The sequence below is a fragment of the Cardiocondyla obscurior genome, linkage group LG14 (assembly GCF_019399895.1).
Source record: "Cardiocondyla obscurior isolate alpha-2009 linkage group LG14, Cobs3.1, whole genome shotgun sequence".
Classification (NCBI taxonomy): domain Eukaryota; kingdom Metazoa; phylum Arthropoda; class Insecta; order Hymenoptera; family Formicidae; genus Cardiocondyla; species Cardiocondyla obscurior.
In genome coordinates, this window is record NC_091877.1 from 5,067,784 (window position 1) to 5,090,886 (window position 23,103).

A 23,103-nucleotide genomic window follows, 5' to 3' on the forward strand; every position below is an offset into this window, starting at 1 on the left:
AGGGGTTTAAGACAAAGGCTTGATGAAATCCATTCTCAAGTCAGGAGGAAGATGGCGGTTAAGTCCTCTCATGTTAAGGCGTTTTATGATAAGAATGTTCGGGATATTTTATTCCAAGAGGGACAGAAGGTTTGGTTTTTTAATCCTTGTAGAGTTAGAGGTAAGGCTCCTAAATTACAAAGTAATTGGGAAGGACCTTACTTGATTTTGAAGAAGTTAGGGGAGGTGGTGTTCTGTATTCAGAAGTCGCCTAAGCATAGGAAAAAAGTCGTTCATGCGGATAGGTTGGCTCCGTATTTTGAAAGGAAAAATTTTGGGGGCCGTGTTTGTTTTTTTTTTTGGGGGGGAAAAATTGATTTTTTTTTTGATATTGCTTTTCTTCTTTTTCTCTTTTGAGGAGGAGTTTAACTAGACGGGGAGGAAGGAGAATTTTCTTTAGGAGGAACGTGTTCCGCCCCATTTCGAGATGAAGGAAAATTTTTCGTTAAGAAGACTGTTCTTCCCATGGTTTTTGATCTGTGGTTTTCCATGGGACGAAGGGCTAATGCCGGAACAGAAACTTGGGGAGACCTTGAGTCGGAGGGTCCACAGAAAGTTATGCCCCCCCTTGTTTGAAGATTTTAATTTCGAGAAGAGGAGCAGCGGAATCGAGCTGAAAGCCAAGGACGGAAGCATCTTCGCGCTGAGGAAGATTCTTCGCGTCGCTTCGTGGTGTTCAAGAACTTGGACAGGAGTCCAAGGTGGAACAGGAAGCCACGGAGGCCCCCCCTGATTGTCGGGGCGACAATCTGGAGGAAGGGGGGGGGGGCAGTGTTACGCCCGGTATACGGAGCAGCGTGAAGCTGCCGGCTCGCTCCGAGGTTTCGGTTCTCCGTTGCTAGGGGAACGAAGATGTTTGATTTTGGTTAAAATGACAGTTCTGCCCGTGACTTAATTCGGTGCGGATGTATTTGATGTATTTGGTTAAGTCCGATTAAACTCTTATCTTTTCTTTTTCTAAATTCGTCTTCTTCTCTTTCGCGGAGCTCGAGCGCCGCGAGTGTGAGTGAGTGAGAGAAAGAGACGCGAACGCGGAGACGTTCGCCAACCCGTTCCCGGCGTAACAGTATTATCATATACGAAAGCTCAAATATACAAATCTTTCAGTATAAAATATAGAATTTAACGGCCAAACAATTTGATCGTTCTCATAACCTGACCAAATTTATACTGGTATTACGACAAAATAAATACATTCTAAATAAAAACATCTGTGTTAGATAAATCTACATGTAAAATAAATACTAAGTTATATTTGCAATATTGCATGGATGAAAATCAACCTAAATCTTAACAACTTAACTAAACATAAAATATACGCTGTGCTTAAAAGAAAAGAAAAGGTTTTAGGTTCAACTAAAACATAAGAAAAGTAATAAATTGTTAAGCATACAAAGCGTATAACGTTTTAAATTATTAAAAAAGTATTAGTAGTAAATTTAGTGGGTGTGTCTGCGTGAGTCTCTTTTGGTCACTTAGATCCTTTGGATCCTTTGTGACTCTCCACTGTTTCATCAAGGATGTATTTTTGTCCTCAGCCTAGCATGATCTGCCAGGCTTATCAGACTGTTCACCCTCGCTTCTTTGAGCTGTACCGGGTCTGTAAACATTTTTCCCCAGGATAGATATCGTTCAATCGCCAGTACTGGACAGTGACACAGAATGTGTATACTGTTCTCGTTTTCTTCCTCGCATAGCCTGCACTCGTAATGCTCCACTATACCTAGGTTATGCAAATGCGCCCTGAGGGTTCCGTGTCCTGTTAATAGACCAATCCCTATTCTCAGTTTTTGTCTGCTTATTGCCAGGAGTTCTTTCGTCCTCTCTGGTTTGGGTTGTTCCATCAGGAGCTTTGCCTGCCGGCATCCCGATTCGTTTTTCCACGACTCTCGGTGCCTTTTCTTAAACAGCTCTCTGATTAATCTTTTTCCCATGACAAAAGGGACGTACACGTCCCGCCTTGCAGGTTCCATTAAAGTTTCCTGCTTGGCGAGCTCGTCAGCCACCTCGTTACCATGTATGCCCTGATGTTCAGGAATCCATACTAGGGTGACTTTCTTAGTCTCCCCCAGCTTGCTTATTGCCCTCATGCAGCTCCAGACCGTCATCGAGTCCGTGCTATACTTTACTAAGGCATTGATTGCTGCTCTGCTATCTGAGCAGATGTATATTTTTTTGCTTTTGGTTTGATCAGCAATCTGTATTCGCGCGCACTCGGCGATTGCTTTTACCTCGGCTTGAAAAACCGTGTCGTATTCTCCTAGAGGCAGACTAGATCTATGTTTCTTTGTGGGTCCATAAATTCCTGCCCCATGGCGGTTATCTTTTTCCGAGCCGTCTGTAAACAAACCATACATCAGGTCCCAGTCCGTTCAGGAAGTCTGCTTTCCTCCACTGTTCCCTGGAAGGTATGATTATCTCTGTGGTTTTCCCTTTCTGGTATTTCTTGGGGATTCTGTCCTGTTTATACGTGAAAGAAGAACTGTTCAGGAAGCCGAGCGCCGTATGGCCAATCCCAGCATCCCTCCACTCCCCCTGACAGTGTAGTCTATATGCCGTTTGTTTGGCATTGTGAATGATTAACTGGTCCAGAAAGTAAATACACAGCGCCACTTGTAGCGCTGCCGTGGGTGTCGTTTTTTGAGTCCCTACTGCAGCCCTCAGGTAACTTCCCTGTAGGCTCTTCAGTAGATTTTTCGTCTCCACCTTTCCCACTCTGGGCCACCATACCATTGCTGCATATGTAAGCCTGGATAATAGCACGGCTTGGTACAGCCATAGTGCCACCCTCGGCTTAAGGCTCCAGGATATTCTTAGTGTCCTTCTATAGGCCCAAAAGGCCGTGTAGAACTGTTTTCTATTATCCTCCAAATGGAGTTTCCAGTTCAGTTTCGTATCTAGTAAAATCCCTAAGTATTTCACCGTCGTTACGAAGTTTAATTCCTTCCCCCACAGTTTTATAGGCCTAATGGGTTCTGGTTTGTATTTTCTGGTGAATATTATGGCTGAGGTCTTCTCGGGGTTAACCGTCAGTCCCTTAGCCTGACACCAGTTTTGTGTGATTTTGAGTGTTCTTTCTATGAGCTCCCCAAGGATCGGTAGAAATTTCCGTCTTGCTATTATGGCTATGTTGTCTGCATAACCATAAGTCAGGACTCCCGCTGCTTCTAGTTTGCTCAGCAGTTTATTTATTACAATGCTCCACAGCAGTGGAGAAAGCATTTCTAGCTGTGGGCATCCGTTTGTGGGTGTTCCTTGAACTGATACTCCCCTATGTTCAACGTTCAGTCTCCTGTTCGCAAGCATACTCTGGATCCAGTCATTCAGTGCTTCCGATATTCCATGTTTGGTCAGGGCTTCTTGTATTACCTTATATGAGGTGCTGTCGAAAGCTCCCTCAATGTCCAAAAAGACTCCCAGTGCATAGTCCTAATCCTTCAGCTGTCCCTCTATCCGCCCCACTAGTCGGTGCAGTGCTGTTTACGTCGACCTGCTTTCCCAGTAGGCGTATTAACAGGGGGCCAGCGGGTGTTGGATCAATGGCCCTCTTTTCAGATATCCATCAACTAGTCTCTTCAGTGTCTTTAAAACAAAGGAGGTTAGGCTGATGGGTCTGTAGTCTTTGGCCACTATGTGCCCGTTTCTTTCCGTCTTGGGTATGAAAACTACTCTAGTTCCTCCCCATGCTTTTGGAACGTATCTCAGAGCTATACTAGCCCTGAGTAATTTTGTTAGTGCACATCAGCACCCCCAGACTCTTTTGTAATAGGGTCGGAAATATGCCGTCTGGTCCCGCTGCTTTATAAGGGCCGAATGAGTTTACTGCCCATTTTATTCTTTTAGGATACACGATCTTGGCTGCCAGTGACCATTCCTTGGACTTGTGGATATCCCTAGGCTTCTCTCCTGTGTAACCTGCCTTATTTTGACTCGTCTGCAAGCCTGGAACGTGGACTTTCATTAAGTGTGTTAATGTGCTTTACACGTTATCCGTAAATTTGCCATTTGGTAGTTTTATACAGCTCAGATGCGATTTATCATTTGTGCTGAGGATTTTGCTTAGTCTCGAAGCTTCTGCTGTTCCTTCGATAGTTTTACAATATTTCCTTTAGCTTTTGCGCTTGGTCTTGATAATGGCTTTGCTGTATTCCCTTTGAGCTTGCCTAAAGCTCTCCCAGTGGGCAGCTCGTCCAGTGTTTTTTGCCTTATGAAAGAGACATCTTGTGGTCGATCTGAGCTTTCTCAGTTTTTGGTTCCATCATGCGACCCTGGTCTTACCACTTTTTTGTCTCTCCAGGCAATTGTTTTTATAAGCCTTGATTATTACCTCCCCAACGCTCTGTGCTGCTTTGTCTAAATTATTTTTTAGTGTGGAATCTGGTTGGGATTCTGATTACTTGGGCAGTTAATTCCGCCCTGTAGTCCTCCCACCTGGTCTGCCTTGGGTTCCTTTCCCATGTTATCTCCGTTTCCGCTTGCAGGGTGTAGCGTATGCTTCGGTGGTCCAATCTCAAAAGTTTATTTAAGACTCTCCAGTCTCTCACCAAGCCCGCCAGATCACTCGTGCAAAGCGTTATATCTATAACTTCCTGTCTCCTTGAGTCCATGAAGAAGTCATTGCCTTGGTTGAGGATGATCAGCTTTGACCTAACAATAAATTCATGTAAATTCTTTCCTTTTGGGTTGATATTCGTGCTCCCCCAACTTAAGTGATGGGAGTTTATGTCACAACCCAAAAGTATTTCGCATTTTTCGATCCTGGCCATTTCGACCAGTTTACTCACGCTTTCCTGCGGCGGTGGTTCCGGAGAGTTGTAGGGTGTAAGTTGCCAGGGTGTTCGCAGGAAAGGTATTAAGTTGTAAATGTTGGTAGGATTTATTTACAGGTATGATAAGATATATTTACAAGGTAAGGTATTTATCTTTAGGTTTGTCTCGTGCGCCTCGTATTTGAGGCGTGTTCAAAAATGCCGCTGCTTATTGCAGACGGCGTTCTCTAAAGCTGATATATGGTGCAGTTAATATCACCCGGATCGGCCCCCAGCGCTCGTCCCCAGGCAAAATTCACGAATCTCTCTGGTCTGTCTCTGTTTGTGTCTCAGCGTTAGAGACCTCAGGGAAAAGTGGCTCTGTCTGCCTGGCTACGCTGCTGTGGAATATCCGCCGTTGATTCTTAATCGGTAGAAGATCGATTGGATGTAGAATCCACTTTCTATAGAAGACTCCTGGGTCAAGAGGCTTTGTTTTGATCGGCGGCTGGATCGATCTAATTTGAAGAACAACTAGTTCTTCTGTTAGAGGCTTCTTCGGAGGTGGTCCGGGAAGAGTTGCGGCTGGTAGCTCTGCCGTGAGCTTCGTCTTGGTGAGTCCTTTGGTAGGTTTTCTTTCAGCTGGCTTTCCGAATGGTGAGTGCGGTGGCGACAGTAGCTCCGGTGGTATCGGCCAAAGCGGAAGAAGTGGTACTATTAGGAGAACTGCTGCTAACTGTTGCCGGAGTGATCGGTGTTTTCTACTTCCGGCTGCGTCTAGTTTTCTTCCTTGGGACCTGCTTTTCCTCCAGAGAAGCGGAGCGGTTTTCCATAGGAAGTAGGCTGAGCTTACGATATTTCAAAATACCTCGGGAGCTATCTTTCGATGCTTCACCTTGGCAGGATGGATCGTAAAAACCCCCTATGGAGCGTGTCCTTATATCCAGGGGTAAAACTTATTTTGCATGTGGGTGACACTTACGCTCTTGTGGCCACCTAGCGGCTAGCGCGAGCGGTCGCCACATAAGGCATGTAGACGGACCCGATGTACAATTCTCTGGTCCTTCCGTTGATGTTGCAAGGTCCGATCCGTATCACCGTCTGGTCTCCGTCGCTGACCTGTGGAACTAAAACTGCATCAAGTTTTTTTACCAAAATACAAGTTCTAGGCTTGGTGCTTGAGCGGGCATAATATAATTTGCTACATCCTCCCAAGTTTTTTACAGCATTATTTATGAGCCAAAGCTCTTGTATTAATGCTATAACTGTTTGCACTATAGCCATGCTCTTGGCTAAGATCGCCGAGGCGCTTTTGCTATGGTGCAAGTTAATTTGGGTTATTAGCCGAGCCCGGCCATTTCTAAGCCGGTTCAGCCTTCCCAACCGTCTTTCCCCTTTATCAGGACCCTTCTTGCGGTCCTTGTCACGCAGCTTTACAGCCGCCCGACCCGTCCCGCAGAAGGGCCTAAACCCACAGGCTCTCAGTGCCTCGAGCGATGTCCCGCCTACCAGGCAAGCGAAATGGGAGCTTGTTTCGTTTCCCCTTCCGCTTCCCCGGGTGACAAGCTACTCCCCGGCCTCGAGATCCTTGTTCTGTCTGTCCAGGAATCTCAAGGCTTTCTGGGCAGACAGCCCCAGCTCTACGTGCACCACCAAGCGGTAGCGCTTTGGAAACTCCCCCGCCGGCAGCACACGCAGAGAGCCCGCCTCCAACTTGAAGCCCAAGGCCTGGCTTTTCAGCCAGTTCCTGGTCTCCTTGTCGGTGCAGGCGAACACGAGAGCCCTGTCTCTCCCACGACCCGGAAGAGGTCGGAGCCCTCGTGCCCTCCGGAAGCTGGAGAATGCTCTTCCGGATCACTCTCTTGATCCAGGCGACCTCCTTAGTCCCCAATTTCTTGTCAGAATAGCCCTCTAATACGAAGGCTAATCTGACAATCTCCTTGGCTGCCTGGGCATATGATCCCTGGTCAGTGACCTTAGGTCTCTTGCCCCGGCAGTCATTGGGACTAGGAGTCGTGTGGTCCGATCTGGTCCGTTTGCACATTCCAGGCCAGGCCCTACCACCCTCCCTTCCTAAGCAGCTTCCTAAGCAGAGTTAATCCAGGGGAGTCACTTGTTGCTCCCCCCTTTTCCCCCTGCAGCTGCTTCTTTAAACGGCACCTCGCAGCCCCGCTTCGTTTATTTTTGGTTTTGGGACGGTCCTCCGAGGGACCCGTCCCATCCCCAAGATTTTCCTCTGGTCGAAAGCTCTCTTCAGAGGCTTCGCCCTAAAGGGTGTTATCTAAATTTATATTTTCAATTTTGTTCGGTTCCATGTAGATTCTACGAGTGTTTCGAAAGCACGGTATCACCCGGACAGAGCCGCGTTGCCCGGGGCTTGGCTTCTTACTCTTAGATTTCGCCCGGTGTTCAGAAGTTACCGTTCAAGACGCAGCTCCTCCTGCGCCACGCAGCCTTCGGCAGGGTCCGAACACCTTGGCTTGGGTGAGCCACTCCTTAGTCCCCGGTAGAATAACCCGCCCCACGTTTTCACATTCATTCATACTCTCCTCGCAGAGAGTCCCATGCACCGAGAAGAGCCCGTTTATACGGTTTCTCTTCAGTCACACTCGGGGCGGACTAAGCCGATACAGCAGAGTACGCCCCGTTGGCTCTTTTACTCGCCGTGAGGCAGGCGACGGAATCCCGTCCGTCACCAAATTAGTTGGTGACGGGCGCGATCCCCTTCATCCTCCCGGCTAAGCCCATTCATCAACGGCAAGGTCTCGTGGCTTCCAGAGTGGGAGACGTTAACTAAATAACAATATATATTTAAGTAGAAGAATCGTATTACTGAGCCGTTTCTAATCGTGCTAAGTAACGACTGACTCTAGAGAGTATCTCTATGTAAAGTGAAAATCGACGCTAGTAGCTAAAGCGAGCGAGAGGAATTTCTTACGCTTCTATACGTCATCCCCACTCGGTGGTACAACATGGCAGCGAGCCAGGGGTCATAGGCCAGGTGTGCCTACACGATTACTCCGGATCGATATTGATTCGGCGTTCGATTATCGCCTCCGATTCTCAAAGGCGATTCCAGCTCGCCTGTCTTTTTCTTTTAATCATAGTACAGAGTTTATCAAGTGTGCCTCGTGTGTATCAAGTGTGTAGTGTGCTATCAATTTCTCATTAACTTTTATTTATTGTGTTCGACTCATCGGCTTTGTCTCATCGAGCTCATTCATCAACGACTGAAATCACCGCGTGCAACTCAAAAACACTCACCGATCAGCACGCAGCACGTTGAATCTTGTGCTCAGTAGATCGGCAGCTTCTCACGTGCATGGCCTGTAACAATTAATAGAATTGTGCGTGTTAATTATTAGTCCATTGTGAAGCAAGACACTCAAAGAAATTTATTTCCCAGAAACATTTTGTAACTCATTAGAAACACTCAAGGGCTATTCATTGTGCGTCCACGTGCGCTAGCACACGGTGCCTGCGTGACTCTCCCCCGTCGATGAACTTGTCCTCTGCCTTCTCGCTCGAAACGATCCGGCCACACTCGCGCTTACCAGCTCGAGGCGTAAATAATTAGTAAATAATTATACAACAGGTTAATTAAAAAATGCTGACAACAAAAATTATACGAATAAACATATTGTTTCTTGTGTTATTCGTTTCATTTATTTTATAATTGTACATACGTTATACATATACAGGGTGATTTGAAACATGTATGTAATCCCTGAAAGTACGTGTTCTGGAAAGAATTCTAAGACAATTTTTCTTTTTGTAAAAATTTATCTGAAGCCTAGTTTCCGAGTAAATAAATAAAATATTTAGCGACTCACCGATCGGATCCATGAAGTACCCAAAGACGTCGCAACTCATCGTCAGATGGTAAAAAGTCCGAGGCAATTAGTTTTTACGCACGATACACAAAACTATCACTAGTTTACACGCATTTGATTAGAAAGTACATGCAAACAAAGCAATCGGTATTATTAATTAAATACTATCAATAACAGTTGCTTTCTATTTACATTAGCACTCAGACAATTCTCACAGAATTCTCACAGAATTATCTGAGTGCTAAGGTAAATGGAAAGCAACTGTTATTAATAATATTTAATTAATAATATCGATTGCTTTGTTTGCATGTACTTTCTAATCAAATGCGTGTAAACTAGTGAACGTTTCGTGTATCGTGCGTAAAAACTAATTGCCTCGGACTTTTTACCATCTGACGATGAATTGCGACGTCTCTGGCTACCACATGGATCCGATCGATGAGTCGTAAAATATTTTATTTATTTATTCGAAAACTGGGCTTCAGATAAATTTTTACAAATAAAAAAATTATCTTAGAATTCTTTTCAGGACATGTACCTTCAAGGACTTTATACTTGTTTTGAATCACCCTGCATACAAAGTATTTTACATAAGATTTCGCTCCCGAAAACTGTGGATAGGCAATGAGAAATGAAACAAAAAGTCATGTACCATTTTGCAAAATTCATAATTATTATCGAGCAAGAAAATAAAGTCTTTTGGCAAACTAGCGTCAAGAATACTATGAGTCGGGCACAACGATGTAGGTACGTTAAAGGGAGGATACGGAATTATTGCGCGACAATAGTTGCTCGTTGATTTCGCCTATTACCCCTAAGCAATTGTTATCAGACAATGATTCCGCTTATCTTTTTCCCCTTCGTTGTCTGCCCCGTCCGACTCATAGCGTTTTCCGCGCTAGATCGCCGAGAAATTTTATTTTCTTACTCGACAACAATTACAAATTTGGTAAAATGGTATTGGATTTTTTGTCTTGTAGTCTCAATGCCTACGTACAGTTTTTAGGAGCGAAACCTTATGTTGAACACCCTATATATTAAAAATAAAAAATGGTATTATTCAATCTTATATGACCCTAGATGATATTCATCATATAAACATGTAAAGTGAGGTATAGTTTCTTTTGTACACCACGATGGTCGATATAATAGAAACCGATCAATAGTATTATTAAAATAGTACGAAAGACGCTCCAGCGCCCATGACTAGGCAATTATAACAAATTGTAATTAGGTTAGTTAATGATGACAGTTCATGTAGAAGACAATAATTGTAAAGACGTAGTTAAGTAACGACATAATATTTTTGTTCCGTTTTCTTCAGGTAAGAACCTAAAACTGCATCTTTAGATTAATAATGCGATTTCAATTTTAATACATTGTACATATTATTCTCAAAACACAATATTTCTCCAGTTTAGAAGAACCACCAAAGTGTTCTTTATTCCGAAAGAACAAAAGACCATTCTCTTTTAAAGAACAAAGGACCATCCTCTCGCTTGAAGCATAAATAGCTTACAAACATACAAATAAAAAATTTTTCCGACATTTTTTATTTTTAATATACATATATACAGGGTGTCCCACCACAAGTGGATCGCACCGTGGATTTAGATACATATTAGAAACATAAATAAAATAATCCTATACTAATTTATAATATTCTCAACCATTATTAAGAAAAAAATTACTTTGTCTAATGTAAATGCGACAAGAAAGCTGCCGGTGAGTGTGCGCAATAGGCGACGGCGCCATTCCTAATCTTCTCTTGTTAGTGCAATAAAATATTTTGTTTACATTTATAATACAAAATCAATAAAAATAATTTAAAAAATTAGAAAAATAATAAATTTTATTCAAAATTTCTCAATCCGAGGTGTTTCTTTAGATATTCTGATATATGCAAAATTTTTTTTTTAATTGCAGCACTATCTATCTGAAATAAAAAAAGTTTCAATTAAGCTACATTTTTTTCTTGTAGAATCCGAATCTGCAATAAAAGAGAAAAGTTTATTTTTTAAATTTTAAAGTAACCCCTGCCCCACCCTCAAGAAGAACTAGAAGTGGGTTACTTTTAAAACCATTTAATAGATTCTGAAAAAATATTAAATATGTATTTTTAGTTTTTCAATCTGATATGTATTTTTTGAAATATTTAAGTGGTTTTACTTAAACGGACTATCTTATATATCCATTTAATATTAGTATACAGATTGTCGCATGGTTTTACTAATAGTACTCGCAAAAAAGTAGAACTTAGTACAATAAATCAAAAAGTCCTAAAAAGAAGTTTAAAGTGGATTTTAATAGGTAATAGTAATGTGCTTTAAATAAACTTGCAAAAAGATTGCATTAATAAGTCTCGCTATCAAGACAGCACCTCGTGACTGATCGCCGGCGATCGATCAATATCAATCCGTCGTTCGATTATCGATTCCGATTCTCGAAAGCGTTGTCGGCTCGAGCCTTATTTATTGTCTCACTTGCTGTGTAAAAATTGCTTCGTGTGCATCAAGAGTGCAGTGTGCTTCCTCAATAATCTTGTCAGTTTTGACTCATGTCATTGTCTCATCATGTGGAATCATCAAAATCATTGGCGTGTGCAACTCAGAAAGACTCATTAACAGAATCATTTGGAAGAATTCATCCGGCAGCACGAGGCGTGTTGAACCTTGTGCTCAGTAGCTAATCCGACTTTGCAGACTATTTCTCGTGATAATTCATATAATTACGCTTGAAGTTACATCTCATTGCGAAATCGATCGATTAGTAATAGAGAGATTTAACTCATTGTTCACTCAACTGGAAACTCATCGTTAACATTATCTCGTGGTCACGTGCATATCACGTTGTCTCTGAGTGACTTGATAATTGTATCGAAGGATTAACACCCGCTTCTTCATCATTTTTCTGTAACCGGCCACAACCGCGTTGTCACCTCAGCGGTAGCATAACTTATCCAGTAAATTTCATTTTTTATACAGAACTTATATGTAAAATTTTACTGTTAATTTTTAATATTTATTTTGCACGCAAAGTAGAAAAAATTTGGTTATTTTTTTCTCAAAGTTACTCAATTTCTGTTTTTGGATACAGATTATTCAGAGCACAGTACTATTACCTATAAAAATTCACTTAGAATTTTGCTAGAGTGCACGCCAATTAAAATGTACGTTCGACAAAAATACACACATTTCCACAGTACGTAAATTGTAAGCAATAAAAAAATAATTTTGATAAAGTTAAAAGAAAACGTAATATAACAAACAAAATTTTAATTGATATCTATAATAATTTCTTCAAAAAATTCATCACATTACTTTTTTTTACGCTATGTAACCTTTTTTCTGTAATAATCTAGATATAATTTAATAAAATTTTTTGTAACAAAACAAATAAGGGCGTATCGATAGAAACGATCACTACGCTCGCAAGTATAACACGTCGAACTCATTGAAGGATTAGACAATTAATTGATTGCAAGACAACATGAGTCAGATGTATTGCATTGCTATTCTAACAACGGCGAAACAAAGCATTGCTACATTTCTTGCAACTCATTAATCACCTATTTCAATCGTTGTTTAAGTCTGACATACAACAATTTAAACATAACAATTGCTTCTGTCGATAAAATCAAATCTCAATTATTATTGCAATAGTCCAAAGTAGTATGGGACTTTTTGATTCATTTCATTAAGTTTTATCCCTTTGTTAGTTGAGGAAAACCGTAGGACACGATGTAAATATGAATGTTGATACTTATAGCAAATATTTGATAATTGCAATTGAATATTAACAGGTCGCTCGCTAATAAAGTTCCCAGTGTTTTCTAAGGCAATTAAAAATTGTGATAATGCTTTGAAATCGTATGGCATACTACTCACAGACGTTTTAACAAATACGGAAGAAAACATTTTCAATAATATCATTAACTTATTATTGGGAATTATTGGAACACAGGTAAAATACTGTTTTTGGTTAAACATTTTAATATATTTTGCTACATTAAAAATATGATAAAATTTAACTTGTATTACAAAATTAATAAATAAAAATTAACAAAAATTTTTTTTATACTTTTAAAAAAAATTTTTGTTAATGTAGTTGAATAGAAGTGCTTTTAGCTATTTAGTCACGGGGTACATTGCCTCCACTCCGCTTATAAACTTTTGTATTTTTATATTTCTTATTAATCACATTATACAATATCTTTACTATCTTCCTAAGTATAAAAATACATCTCTAAACCATCCTATAATAATATAACAAAATAACTATCAAAACTATCATCTGAGAGAGTGAGAAAGAGAGAGAGAGAACCACACATCATATCGCTGTTATATCCCGAGCCCCTGGTAACAAAAGGCTCGAGAATAACGTCGAAACCTAGCACGCGCGCGACAGTTTAGCTAGATCGGCAGAATATCGCCGATCAAGGTAACCCGACATTTCCGGTCGGGACGCGACGCTCCAAGAAGGCTCGCGGTTGCCACCCGCGAATTGCTGATTGCTAAGAATTTCAACTTAGCAACAGCAAGTTATAAATATGAGGACTCGCGGCCCGAACGGGTCATTCGTAATTAAAATCGTGCGAAATAAACTACTGTGCTACTGATTAAAGAGGAATTAAAATAAAGAGTGCCATAATATCTAAAGAAGTCTAATTTATTTCTTCCGACTACATCTGCGTCCGGAGAACGGACCCCACAGCACCCTTGCGGTGTAACATCGCTGTTGTAACCCGCCAGCGCACGCTGGTCATTGACCGCCGCGTGCGCTACATTTTTATACACAACTCAGTAGATTGCCAAACCGTTGGAATCTGCTGAGCCTAAGAAGCAGTCTTGTCAGCTTTTCGTCATCGCGCGCTATCAGCAGAAGGCAGTAGGGCACGCGGCTACTTCCTTCTACTATTTCGCTGACAAGACCAGAATTAATAATATAAAATGCACGAGCTCCGAAGCTCGTGCAAGTCAGTTAGTGAGTACGAGCTAGCGACTCGTAACTCAGTTACCGATTCTCGAAGTCTGCAAGGATAAATAAAGGCGACACACGTATTTAAACAATATATTTATTTATTAAACCGTCACCCATATACACCGTGAACGTGTAATATTTGGAGGACGGACCCCGTGCACCGCTCCGGGTGCAACATCGCTGACTATATTCATTCATTCTTTTTCACGCCAAATTCTCTCAATTAATCCACATCTTTTCCTTTATTCTTCCAACTTTCTCATCCACCCTTATTCCTACCCTGTGTCTTTCAAAAATTTTTATTACTATTTTCTTTTATCCCGTTTTATCTCCCCAGTTCATACATCCTGTGCAGATATGTTTTCATGTTTCCTCTTCTCCCCAACATATCATTCACCTTCTATTTTTTTACCTTTTCCAGGATCTATTCTCTTTCATTTTCTGTCCCAGTCAATATCTTGCTATTCTCTGCCATCTTTCGTCCTTTCATTCCTTTTTCAAATATCTCAGTATCCCTTCCCCCTTTATTCTTTCATATTACTTGTTACATTTTGACTTCCCAATCTTCTTCTGTCTATCCTGTCTGTTAAAAGGTTATAAATAATAAGAGCAAATTTTGGATATACAGTGACTGAACTATTTGATCAAATGTTTGATTATTGATCAAAATCGCATCAAATTTTTTAAAATAAACAGTGAAGAAAGAAAACTGTTAATTTTTTATTAAAATTAGTTAGTTTTATACAAAATTAAACGGATGAAATTAAAAAATAATGGTTCCATTTGTACTGCATCCTAAAAGAATGAAAAATGGCATTTGATCAAATAGTTCACTTTAAATAGTTTCCTTAAACTAAAGCCATTTTTTTCTTACATTTTAATATTTGGTGTAGCTTCCTTTTGCATTAATAACTGCTTTAATTCTACGAGGCATTGATTGTATCAAATTGATACAAGTGGACGCTGGAATTGAATTCCACGCAGCTTTTGTGCGATTCCATAGTTCGTCCAACGTCGTACAACGAGGCTCCAAAGTCAAAGATTTCTTGAGCTCACCCCAGAGATGTTCAATCGGGTTCAGATCTGGAGACTGTGGAGGGCAACCCAACACTAGGAATCGTTGACTTTGGAGCCATTGGGTGGTGATCCGAGCAGTGTGTTTCGGATCGTTATCGTGTTGAAAGATAACGTCGTTGTGTAGTTGCTGCGTGGAATTCAATTCCAGCGTCCACTTGTATTAATTTGATACAATCAATGCCTCGTAGAATTAAAGCAGTTATTAATGCAAAAGGAAGCTACACCAAATATTAAAATGTAAGAAAAAAATGGCTTTAGTTTAAGGAAACTATTTAAAGTGAACTATTTGATCAAATGCCATTTTTCATTCTTTTAGGATGCAGTACAAATGGAACCATTATTTTTTAATTTCATCCGTTTAATTTTGTATAAAACTAACTAATTTTAATAAAAAATTAACAGTTTTCTTTCTTCACTGTTTATTTTAAAAAATTTGATGCGATTTTGATCAATAATCAAACATTTGATCAAATAGTTCAGTCACTGTATAAACTGAACGAAACTTTTACTTAAAATGTATCTGCGTGCTGTACAATCTCACAAGAAGAAGTAATAATAAAAACAGTAAAGAAAAACGCGCCAGAGCGTCGCTAAGAGAATCAACAAAACTGTTGTTAAGGAGGAACACTCGTGCCATCTAGTTATGAAACCCATGCTTAAGCACGAAATTCATGATTGACTTAACACTGTCTCTACAAACGTTATTATCATTTTTTCTCCTTGTTCTCTCACGTTCTTTTTTATCAAATAATTGAGCACGTAGATCTGATCTTTTGTTCCTCTTTTTCTCCTAAATCCCATTTGACTCTGTGATAGAATCCCCTTATCTTTTTTTTTCTTTTCTTAATCTTTTCGCCAGCACTGCCGCATACACCTTGTATGCCGTCTGCGTTAATATAACTCCTCTATAATCTTTTGTCTTTTCCTCCCTGCTCTTTTTTATTATCAGCACTACTACTCTCACTTTCTAATCCCAAGAGAATCCCTCTTCATTCCATATTTTATTACAAATTTCCCTTAACCTCTTTTTCTTAACTTTACTTCTTTTCCTCTTTACTTCGATATCTCTTTTATTGTAACTACAATCAAGTGATGATACGAATTCACTTCGTATTAGTGTTATTCATACAAATGTTATTTGATACAATTTTTGCTGTTGTTATTCAATCCTATCACTGTTATTTAATTCAGTTAAAATCAAGTAGACGTGGATAGGTGGTTGACGAATAATATTTTTACTTCAGGATTTTACTGGAAAGTATTTTTATTGATTACAACTGTGAACAACACAAGCCCTGAATACAATGAGCGCTTAAACACAGAAAAACAACAATAGCAATTAAACAATATTGGCAAAATAGCAGAATTATTACAGAAAAATTTACACTCAGATGCGACTTGTGAGTAAATACCTTTACATTGTTTGGCTTTCTTCCTTTGGAATACATAGGGACTTTCTCTGCCGTCTTATTTTAATTCTAGTATTGATTGTCAATCTTATTTTTAGTCACGTATAAGTCTTATTGTCACGTATTCTACTTAGATGTGTTAATCACGTTATCTTGTTAATATTCTTTAGGTATAAATTTACTCACATTTCTACTAGTATTTCAACAAATTCTATCGCATTTTAACATTTAATTCTTCTCTGTTTAATTAGCCTATACTTTCTTATACATTCAAAGCGGTGTAATACTGAAGAGTTGGATAAATAAATTTGGATAAAATAACAGTTTATATCTTTAATATAATAAATGAGATTAACAAAAGAGATACACTTTAGTTTTATTTTCTAATCTTGACCGGACCGTACAATGTTACATGAAAGGCTTCCTAATTGCATCTGAGATGCTTTCGTTCATTCAGTGGCCCGCTGGCTCTTTTGTTTCTTTGTTCTTAATCTATGGATACAATTTCTTACAGATTCATGCATATGATTTATTCTAATTTCTTTTTTTGTCTACGAGGAACATATTACTACTCTAATTGATAAAGCACGTTTTATTTTTATAATATTAAATTACTGCATAACACACATTTTGTTATATTGTTTAAATTCTCTAAAAACTTTATTAAAAAAAACTTATTAACAAGGGTACTTATAATTATTATAGTAAATGAACTTACCCCGGCTGCGGGTTTATAAACGAACGTAGGACTTACTCGCAAGCTCTAACATGTCTAATACGTGCGCGTCTCCTAATCACTCTTTTGTTTTACAGCGTGGCGCGGATCGGTAACTTACATATCGATATTACAGTTTTCCGGATTATCATATAACACCTCCCCCAATATCACGAATTATCTTAAATAACTTATAGATATTCACACGGAGAGTATCGGTGTGGCTTGAATCTGACTCTTTGAGATCTACGAACGACTTCTCTTTGATTCTCCTCAACAACATCTTCATCCTCATTCTCTTCTACATTTTCATTACTGTCCGCTTGATCCTGATCATTGTCATTCGCAGCCCTTTCTTGTACTTCTGTATCATCCTCAATAATTCTTTCCTCTTTACGGTTATCACTTTTCTCACTCTGTATTTTAATAATCTGATCGCTATGTCTTTTAAAACTTTTCTCGCCAGATTTGATAATATACACGCAGGATCCCTGACTTTCTATAATGTGTCCTACTTGCCATTTCTCTTGCTTATTATTGTACATTCGAAATTGTACTAAATCGCCTACTTGTATTACTGATTTCTTCTTGTTATATCTGTCATACATTTTATCATTATACTGTAACATTCTTTCCTTAACACTAGGAACAAGTAAGTCTAAACGCGTACGAAGGTTTCTCTGAAACATTAACTGAGCTGGGCTTTCTTTTGTAGCACTATGTGGTGCTCGTCTGTAATTAATCAGAAAATTCGCTAGTTTTGTCTGTAAAGATCCGCCTTCGTTTGACAATTTTCTTAAACCTATTTTAATCGTCTGTACGCAACGCTCTGCTTGGCCATTCGAACTGGGATGATACGGTGCGCTTGTAATATGTTTAATTCCGTTTTCTGTTGTAAATCTTTTAAACTCTTCCGAAACTAAACTTGGACCATTATCGCTAACTAATACCACCGGAATTCCGAATCTAGCGAAACATTCTCTTAAATATTCGATAGTTACCGTGCTGTTAATTTTGCTTAATTGATATACTTCTAGCCATTTGCTAAAAGCGTCCACGATAATTAGGAAATATATACCTTTAATAGGTCCAGCGAAATCTATATGTATTCGATACCATGGTGTACTTGGGTACTCCCATGGATGTACCACCTCTTTATTCGGATTGTTTCTTTCAGATAAACAAGCAGTGCACGTTTTTGTTATTTCTTTAATATCCTCTTCTATTCCTTTCCAATAACAGTATGACCTCGCGATTGCACTCATTTTAGTTGTGCCTACATGTCCTTCATGTAGCTCTTTAAGAACCTTATTTTTAAGCGACTTTGGTATCATTACTTTTATACCTTTAATAATGCATCCTTGTTGTATTGTATATTCAGCTGCATTGTTCGCGTTTCCTTCCCCTCTTAAAATTGCCTTATATAATTTAGACAGCTCTACATCTTTTTTAGTTTCTTTCGCGATCTCCATAGCCGTTACTGGTATCATTGCTAATTGATTAAGTTCGAATATCATCGGTTCATCCATATATTCCTTCTCTTCGTTTTCTACTGGAAATCTTGAGCAAAAATCTGCATTAGAATGATCATTAGATTTTCTGTATTCAATCTGATATGAGAAACCTGATAAAAATATCGCGTAATGTAGCATTCTTGTTGCGCTCATTACAGGTAATGCAGTGCTTGGTGCGAATATTGCCTGCAACGGCTTGTGATCTGTCTGCAATATAAACTTTCGTCCGTACAGATAATCAAAAAATTTTTTAACTCCCCAAAATATTCCTAAAGCTTCTTTATCGATCTGAGCATAATTACGTTCTGTTTTATTAAGTCTTCTACTAACAAAAGCTATTGGTCTCTCTGATCCGTCTTTGAAACGATGACTTAAAGTTGCTCCTATTCCATATGCGCTCGCATCTGTCGCTAAAACTATATCTTTTTGTGGATCGAAATGACATAAAATTCGCGTGCTCGCTATTTCCTTTTTAACTGCTTGGAAAGCCTTATCACATGCTTTTGTCCATACGAATTCTTTTTCCTTACTTAATAGCTCATAGATAGGATGCAGCAAACTCGATGCATTTTTAATGAATCTGTTATAATAGTTAACTAAACCTAGAAAAGATTTGACTTCGGATACATTCGACGGTGTTTTAGCTTTCCATATTGCTTCAATTTTTTCTTCAGTTTTATGTAATCCAAACTTATCAAGTTTGTAACCTAAATAATGTATCGCCTCACAATCTATCTCGCACTTATCTTTCTTTAATTTAATTCCTACCTTTTTGCATGTTTCCAGAAATTTTTTAATCCTATCGATAAACTCTAATTTATTGCTTGCTGTTATTTTAACATCGTCGTAGAAAACTTTAATTCCCGGAATTTCTCTGAACAAATCATCCATGACTTTTTACCATATGGCCGGCGCATTTGTAATACCATACAATAATCGTTTAACGCGGTACAATCCTTTTTGCGTAGTTATTGTAAGTAGGTTAGCTGTACTGTCATTAGTTTTTAAATGTAAGTATGCCTCTTTTATATCAAATTTTGCAAAAAATTGTGCGTTTTGCATAGAGGCCAGTATTTCTTCTATTTGCGGCATCGGATAATATTCTGGTATAATATTTTTGTTAACAGTGACCTTATAATCTCCGCAAATACGAATGTCTTTACCATTACTTTTTACTATGGGAACTATTGGAGTTGCCCATTCAGAAAACGTAGTTTTTTCCAAAATTCCAAGTTTCTCTAATCTGTCTAATTCACTATTAACTCTTTTAGTCAACGCGTACGGTACCTTACGTGGTCCCAAATGAATCGGTTTACTATCTTTATTAACTTGTATATTTGCCGATATACCTTTAATACAACCGATCGTGTCCTCAAATATTTCCGCGTATGACATCATTAGCTTATTTACTTCTTTCTTAACGTTAAGATTATCAGATACTTGAGTATTATTAATTTCCGGCCAATCCAATTTAAATTTGTACAGCCACTCTCTACCGCACAGAGTGTTGAGTTCCCGGTCAGCTACATATATATCTCCTGTGCTACACTGATTTTTATATTTAATTTGAACTGTTGCTTTACCCAATATAGGAATCCTATCCTTAGTATACGACATAAAAATCGAATTAACTCTTTCTAGTCTTTTAATTTGGGGTGCAATCTTTTTAAATGCTTCTTTACTAATAATACTAATGGGACTCCCTGTGTCTACTTCCATCTTACAATCCTTATTATTCAAACGGACGGTGACATATATCTTTTCGAAATGCGCTTGTTTAACCTCATTATCAATCGTATTAATATACACATAATTAGCTTCCGCATTTTTACGCACATTTTCCTTATTACTTGCAAACCGACATATTTTTGCTGTATGTCCGGTCTTATTACAAACGAAACATTTAATGTTTTTATCTACTAAACATCTAGCTCGTGTATGCCCTGTCTTTCCGCAACGGTAACACTTAATTATTAATGTATCCGAAGTCGTGTTCGCAAATTTTTTATCTTTGTCATTTCGGTTTTCAACGCTTTTCTTACCAGTATTTTTTTTATGATAACTCGCATTTACTCTCGTAATTTTATTAACGCTAACATTACTTGTTGGTTTAAGCACATTTGCTTCGCCTTCCGCCTTTTCCTCTGCTAGCACCTTGTTGATCACTCTCTCCAGTGTGAGATCCGCTGTGCTTAAGAAATATGTTCTCAATTTGTCGCTACGGATGCCTCTTACAATCTGCTCCATGAGTTCCTCTTCGAGTCTTGTATTATCACCAAAGTTGCAGTATAGGGATAACTTTTTCAAATCAGCCAGGTACTCGCGAAAATTTTCCTCTTCTCGCTGTTTCCTGTCCCTAAATTTGTGCCTCTCCATAACGGTTAGACGTGATGGACTAAAATGTTTTGAGAAAGCCAGTTTAATTTCCTCATAGCTGCACTCTCGTACGTCCTTCGGTGTGACCAAAGTTTTTAATCGGGCATATGCATCTCCACCAATACTGCTGAGAATAAGTTTCTGTCGTCTTTCCTGCTTAACCTCCATGGTCTCACAGTATAGCTCGAACCTCTCGAAATAATTGTTGACTTCCTCTCCTTTTGAGATATCAAACGTCTCAAATAATTTTAACTGCGATTGAGCCATGCTTGCTTTTATTCTCGCACGCGGTTATTATAACCTCAATCCGCGTGCTTTTATTTCTATCCAATTTCAGTCCTACCGACTGCGCCAATTGTTATATTGTTTAAATTCTCTAAAAACTTTATTAAAAAAAACTTATTAACAAGGGTACTTATAATTATTATAGTAAATGAACTTACCCCGGCTGCGGGTTTATAAACGAACGTAGGACTTACTCGCAAGCTCTAACATGTCTAATACGTGCGCGTCTCCTAATCACTCTTTTGTTTTACAGCGTGGCGCGGATCGGTAACTTACATATCGATATTACAGTTTTCCGGATTATCATATAACACATTTTAATAATGAATACTTTAATATAAAGTTATTTTTCAACAAATACATTTGCTGGTTCGGTCACCAGTTTTTGGTTAGAATTACATTTAATTTTATTTTGTGGCGCAAATTGTATAATTTGGTCGACGTCTCGTTTCTGAATTTTTCCAGGTTTAAGAGATTACGAAAGTCGTCGGTAAACTTGCACGATGTCGGTATGACAGCGGGAAAAATTAAAATTGTGGATTCGGGAATATGCTAAGAACGTATTTTATTTACGTAACGCACAAAGTATTTGTTCTTTTTCTAATTGACAATGCTATTTACTTAAAGATGTTGCACTAATTTTTGTACATAATTCTTAACATCTTTACCACGAAGATCAATATGGCACAATTATGACACGTGCACAGATTGTTATTCTTGTTATACACTATTTTCTTTTTTAGATTTTCAATTATAATTTGAAGTACGCCATCCTCTTCTTCAATTCATATTGCATGATTGTTAAGTCTTCGTTTGTACACCTAAGCAACATAAATGATACAGGGTTTTTCATTACATGTTATTAACCCAGTAGAAATAGGTCGATCTTTTAAACAAATAAAAAATTAAATTAATAATTAAAAGTATTAATAATTAATAATTGAAAGTGATCGCGATAGAGTTAGTAAATACGGAGTTAAAGCGCGGTGAGGCTCGTAATGATACGCGTTCTGTACAATATTTACAACGGCGGGCGGTCGGTCCGATCACACCGCCGAGTGAGAGCGTCGGTTGTTGGCGCGGAATGAGCGAGACAGAGCGCGGTGTGTATAAACGCTTTGCGTTAACAAGGTTTAAATCGATGCCGGCGGATTTAAAGCGCGGAACGATTGTCTTACTGCGCAAAGTATCAAAACGGCGCGGCCACGTGCTTATGGTAGGGCGTGGGAATGGTAGCGCATGCAAAGCGTCGATTAACCGAAATATCTCAGTCGAGGCAGAGATTACTCTACCCCGGTGATCTTGACGGCGCAAGAGGAAGATAGGAGGCTACGGCGATATTGCGGCTTATCCTGGGACCGAGAATACTCGGAAGAGGCAGAGTGATCTCTATACCACGAGCCGGAAAGCACGCGGATATCTGTCGTAGGCTGGAGTGAGCACCAGGAGTTCCTGGTTGAGGCAGAGCTCGCTCTACCCCGGGAATGCTTCTACTCGGTGTCGGACTCGGTGTTCGCTCGAAAGCGGAAGGAGCAGAAACGATGTCAGACAGCCCCGACACCGCCTTTTTATATACAAAAAGGGTAGGTGCCGGGGGTTCGCGGTAAGACGATGTTTTTCGCTTGCGGCGCTAGGTTCCCGTCGCGGCGCGGTCCGGAACGAGGAGCCGCCGTGCCGTCGGCTCGCTCGGGCTCGTTCGGAGTCGCTCGACTAAGTTGGACTTAGTCGCGCGTTGGACTTAGTCGTGGGACGACTCAGTGTTCCATCGTTCGTTTTGAATTAAAATATGTTGGGGCGCCCCGCACCCTATACTCTTCGCCAGACGGCTGGTCGATTCGGCAGCATCGGCGGGTCGTCTGCCGGAAATGATGCACCGTCGGGGTGCATCGTTACAACGTTTTATACCATTTTGTGAAATTCTCAACCGTTATTGAGAAAAAATTTAAGTGTATATAACATATAGACGTAAGAGCAACAAGAAATATGCAAGTGAATGAACGCGACAGACGAATGGCTACCAATGGCGCCGCTGGTTGTCGCGTTCACTCACTCGCAGTTCCTTTGTCGCTCTTAAACTAGATATTATAATTTATTTTCTTAAAAACGGTTAAGAATTTTACAAAATGG

The 23,103-nt window shown here is 39.4% G+C and overlaps 1 protein-coding gene across 1 annotated transcript in view; it reads left to right on the plus strand.

Moving 5' to 3' along the window:
- LOC139108254 (fatty acid synthase-like) overlaps nucleotides 1-23,103 on the plus strand; it is a 215,641-nt gene that overhangs the window by 87,586 nt on the left and 104,952 nt on the right. Inside the window, 1 exon segment of the mRNA XM_070666383.1 lies at nucleotides 12,423-12,583. Coding sequence (XP_070522484.1) covers nucleotides 12,423-12,583 — 161 coding nt within the window.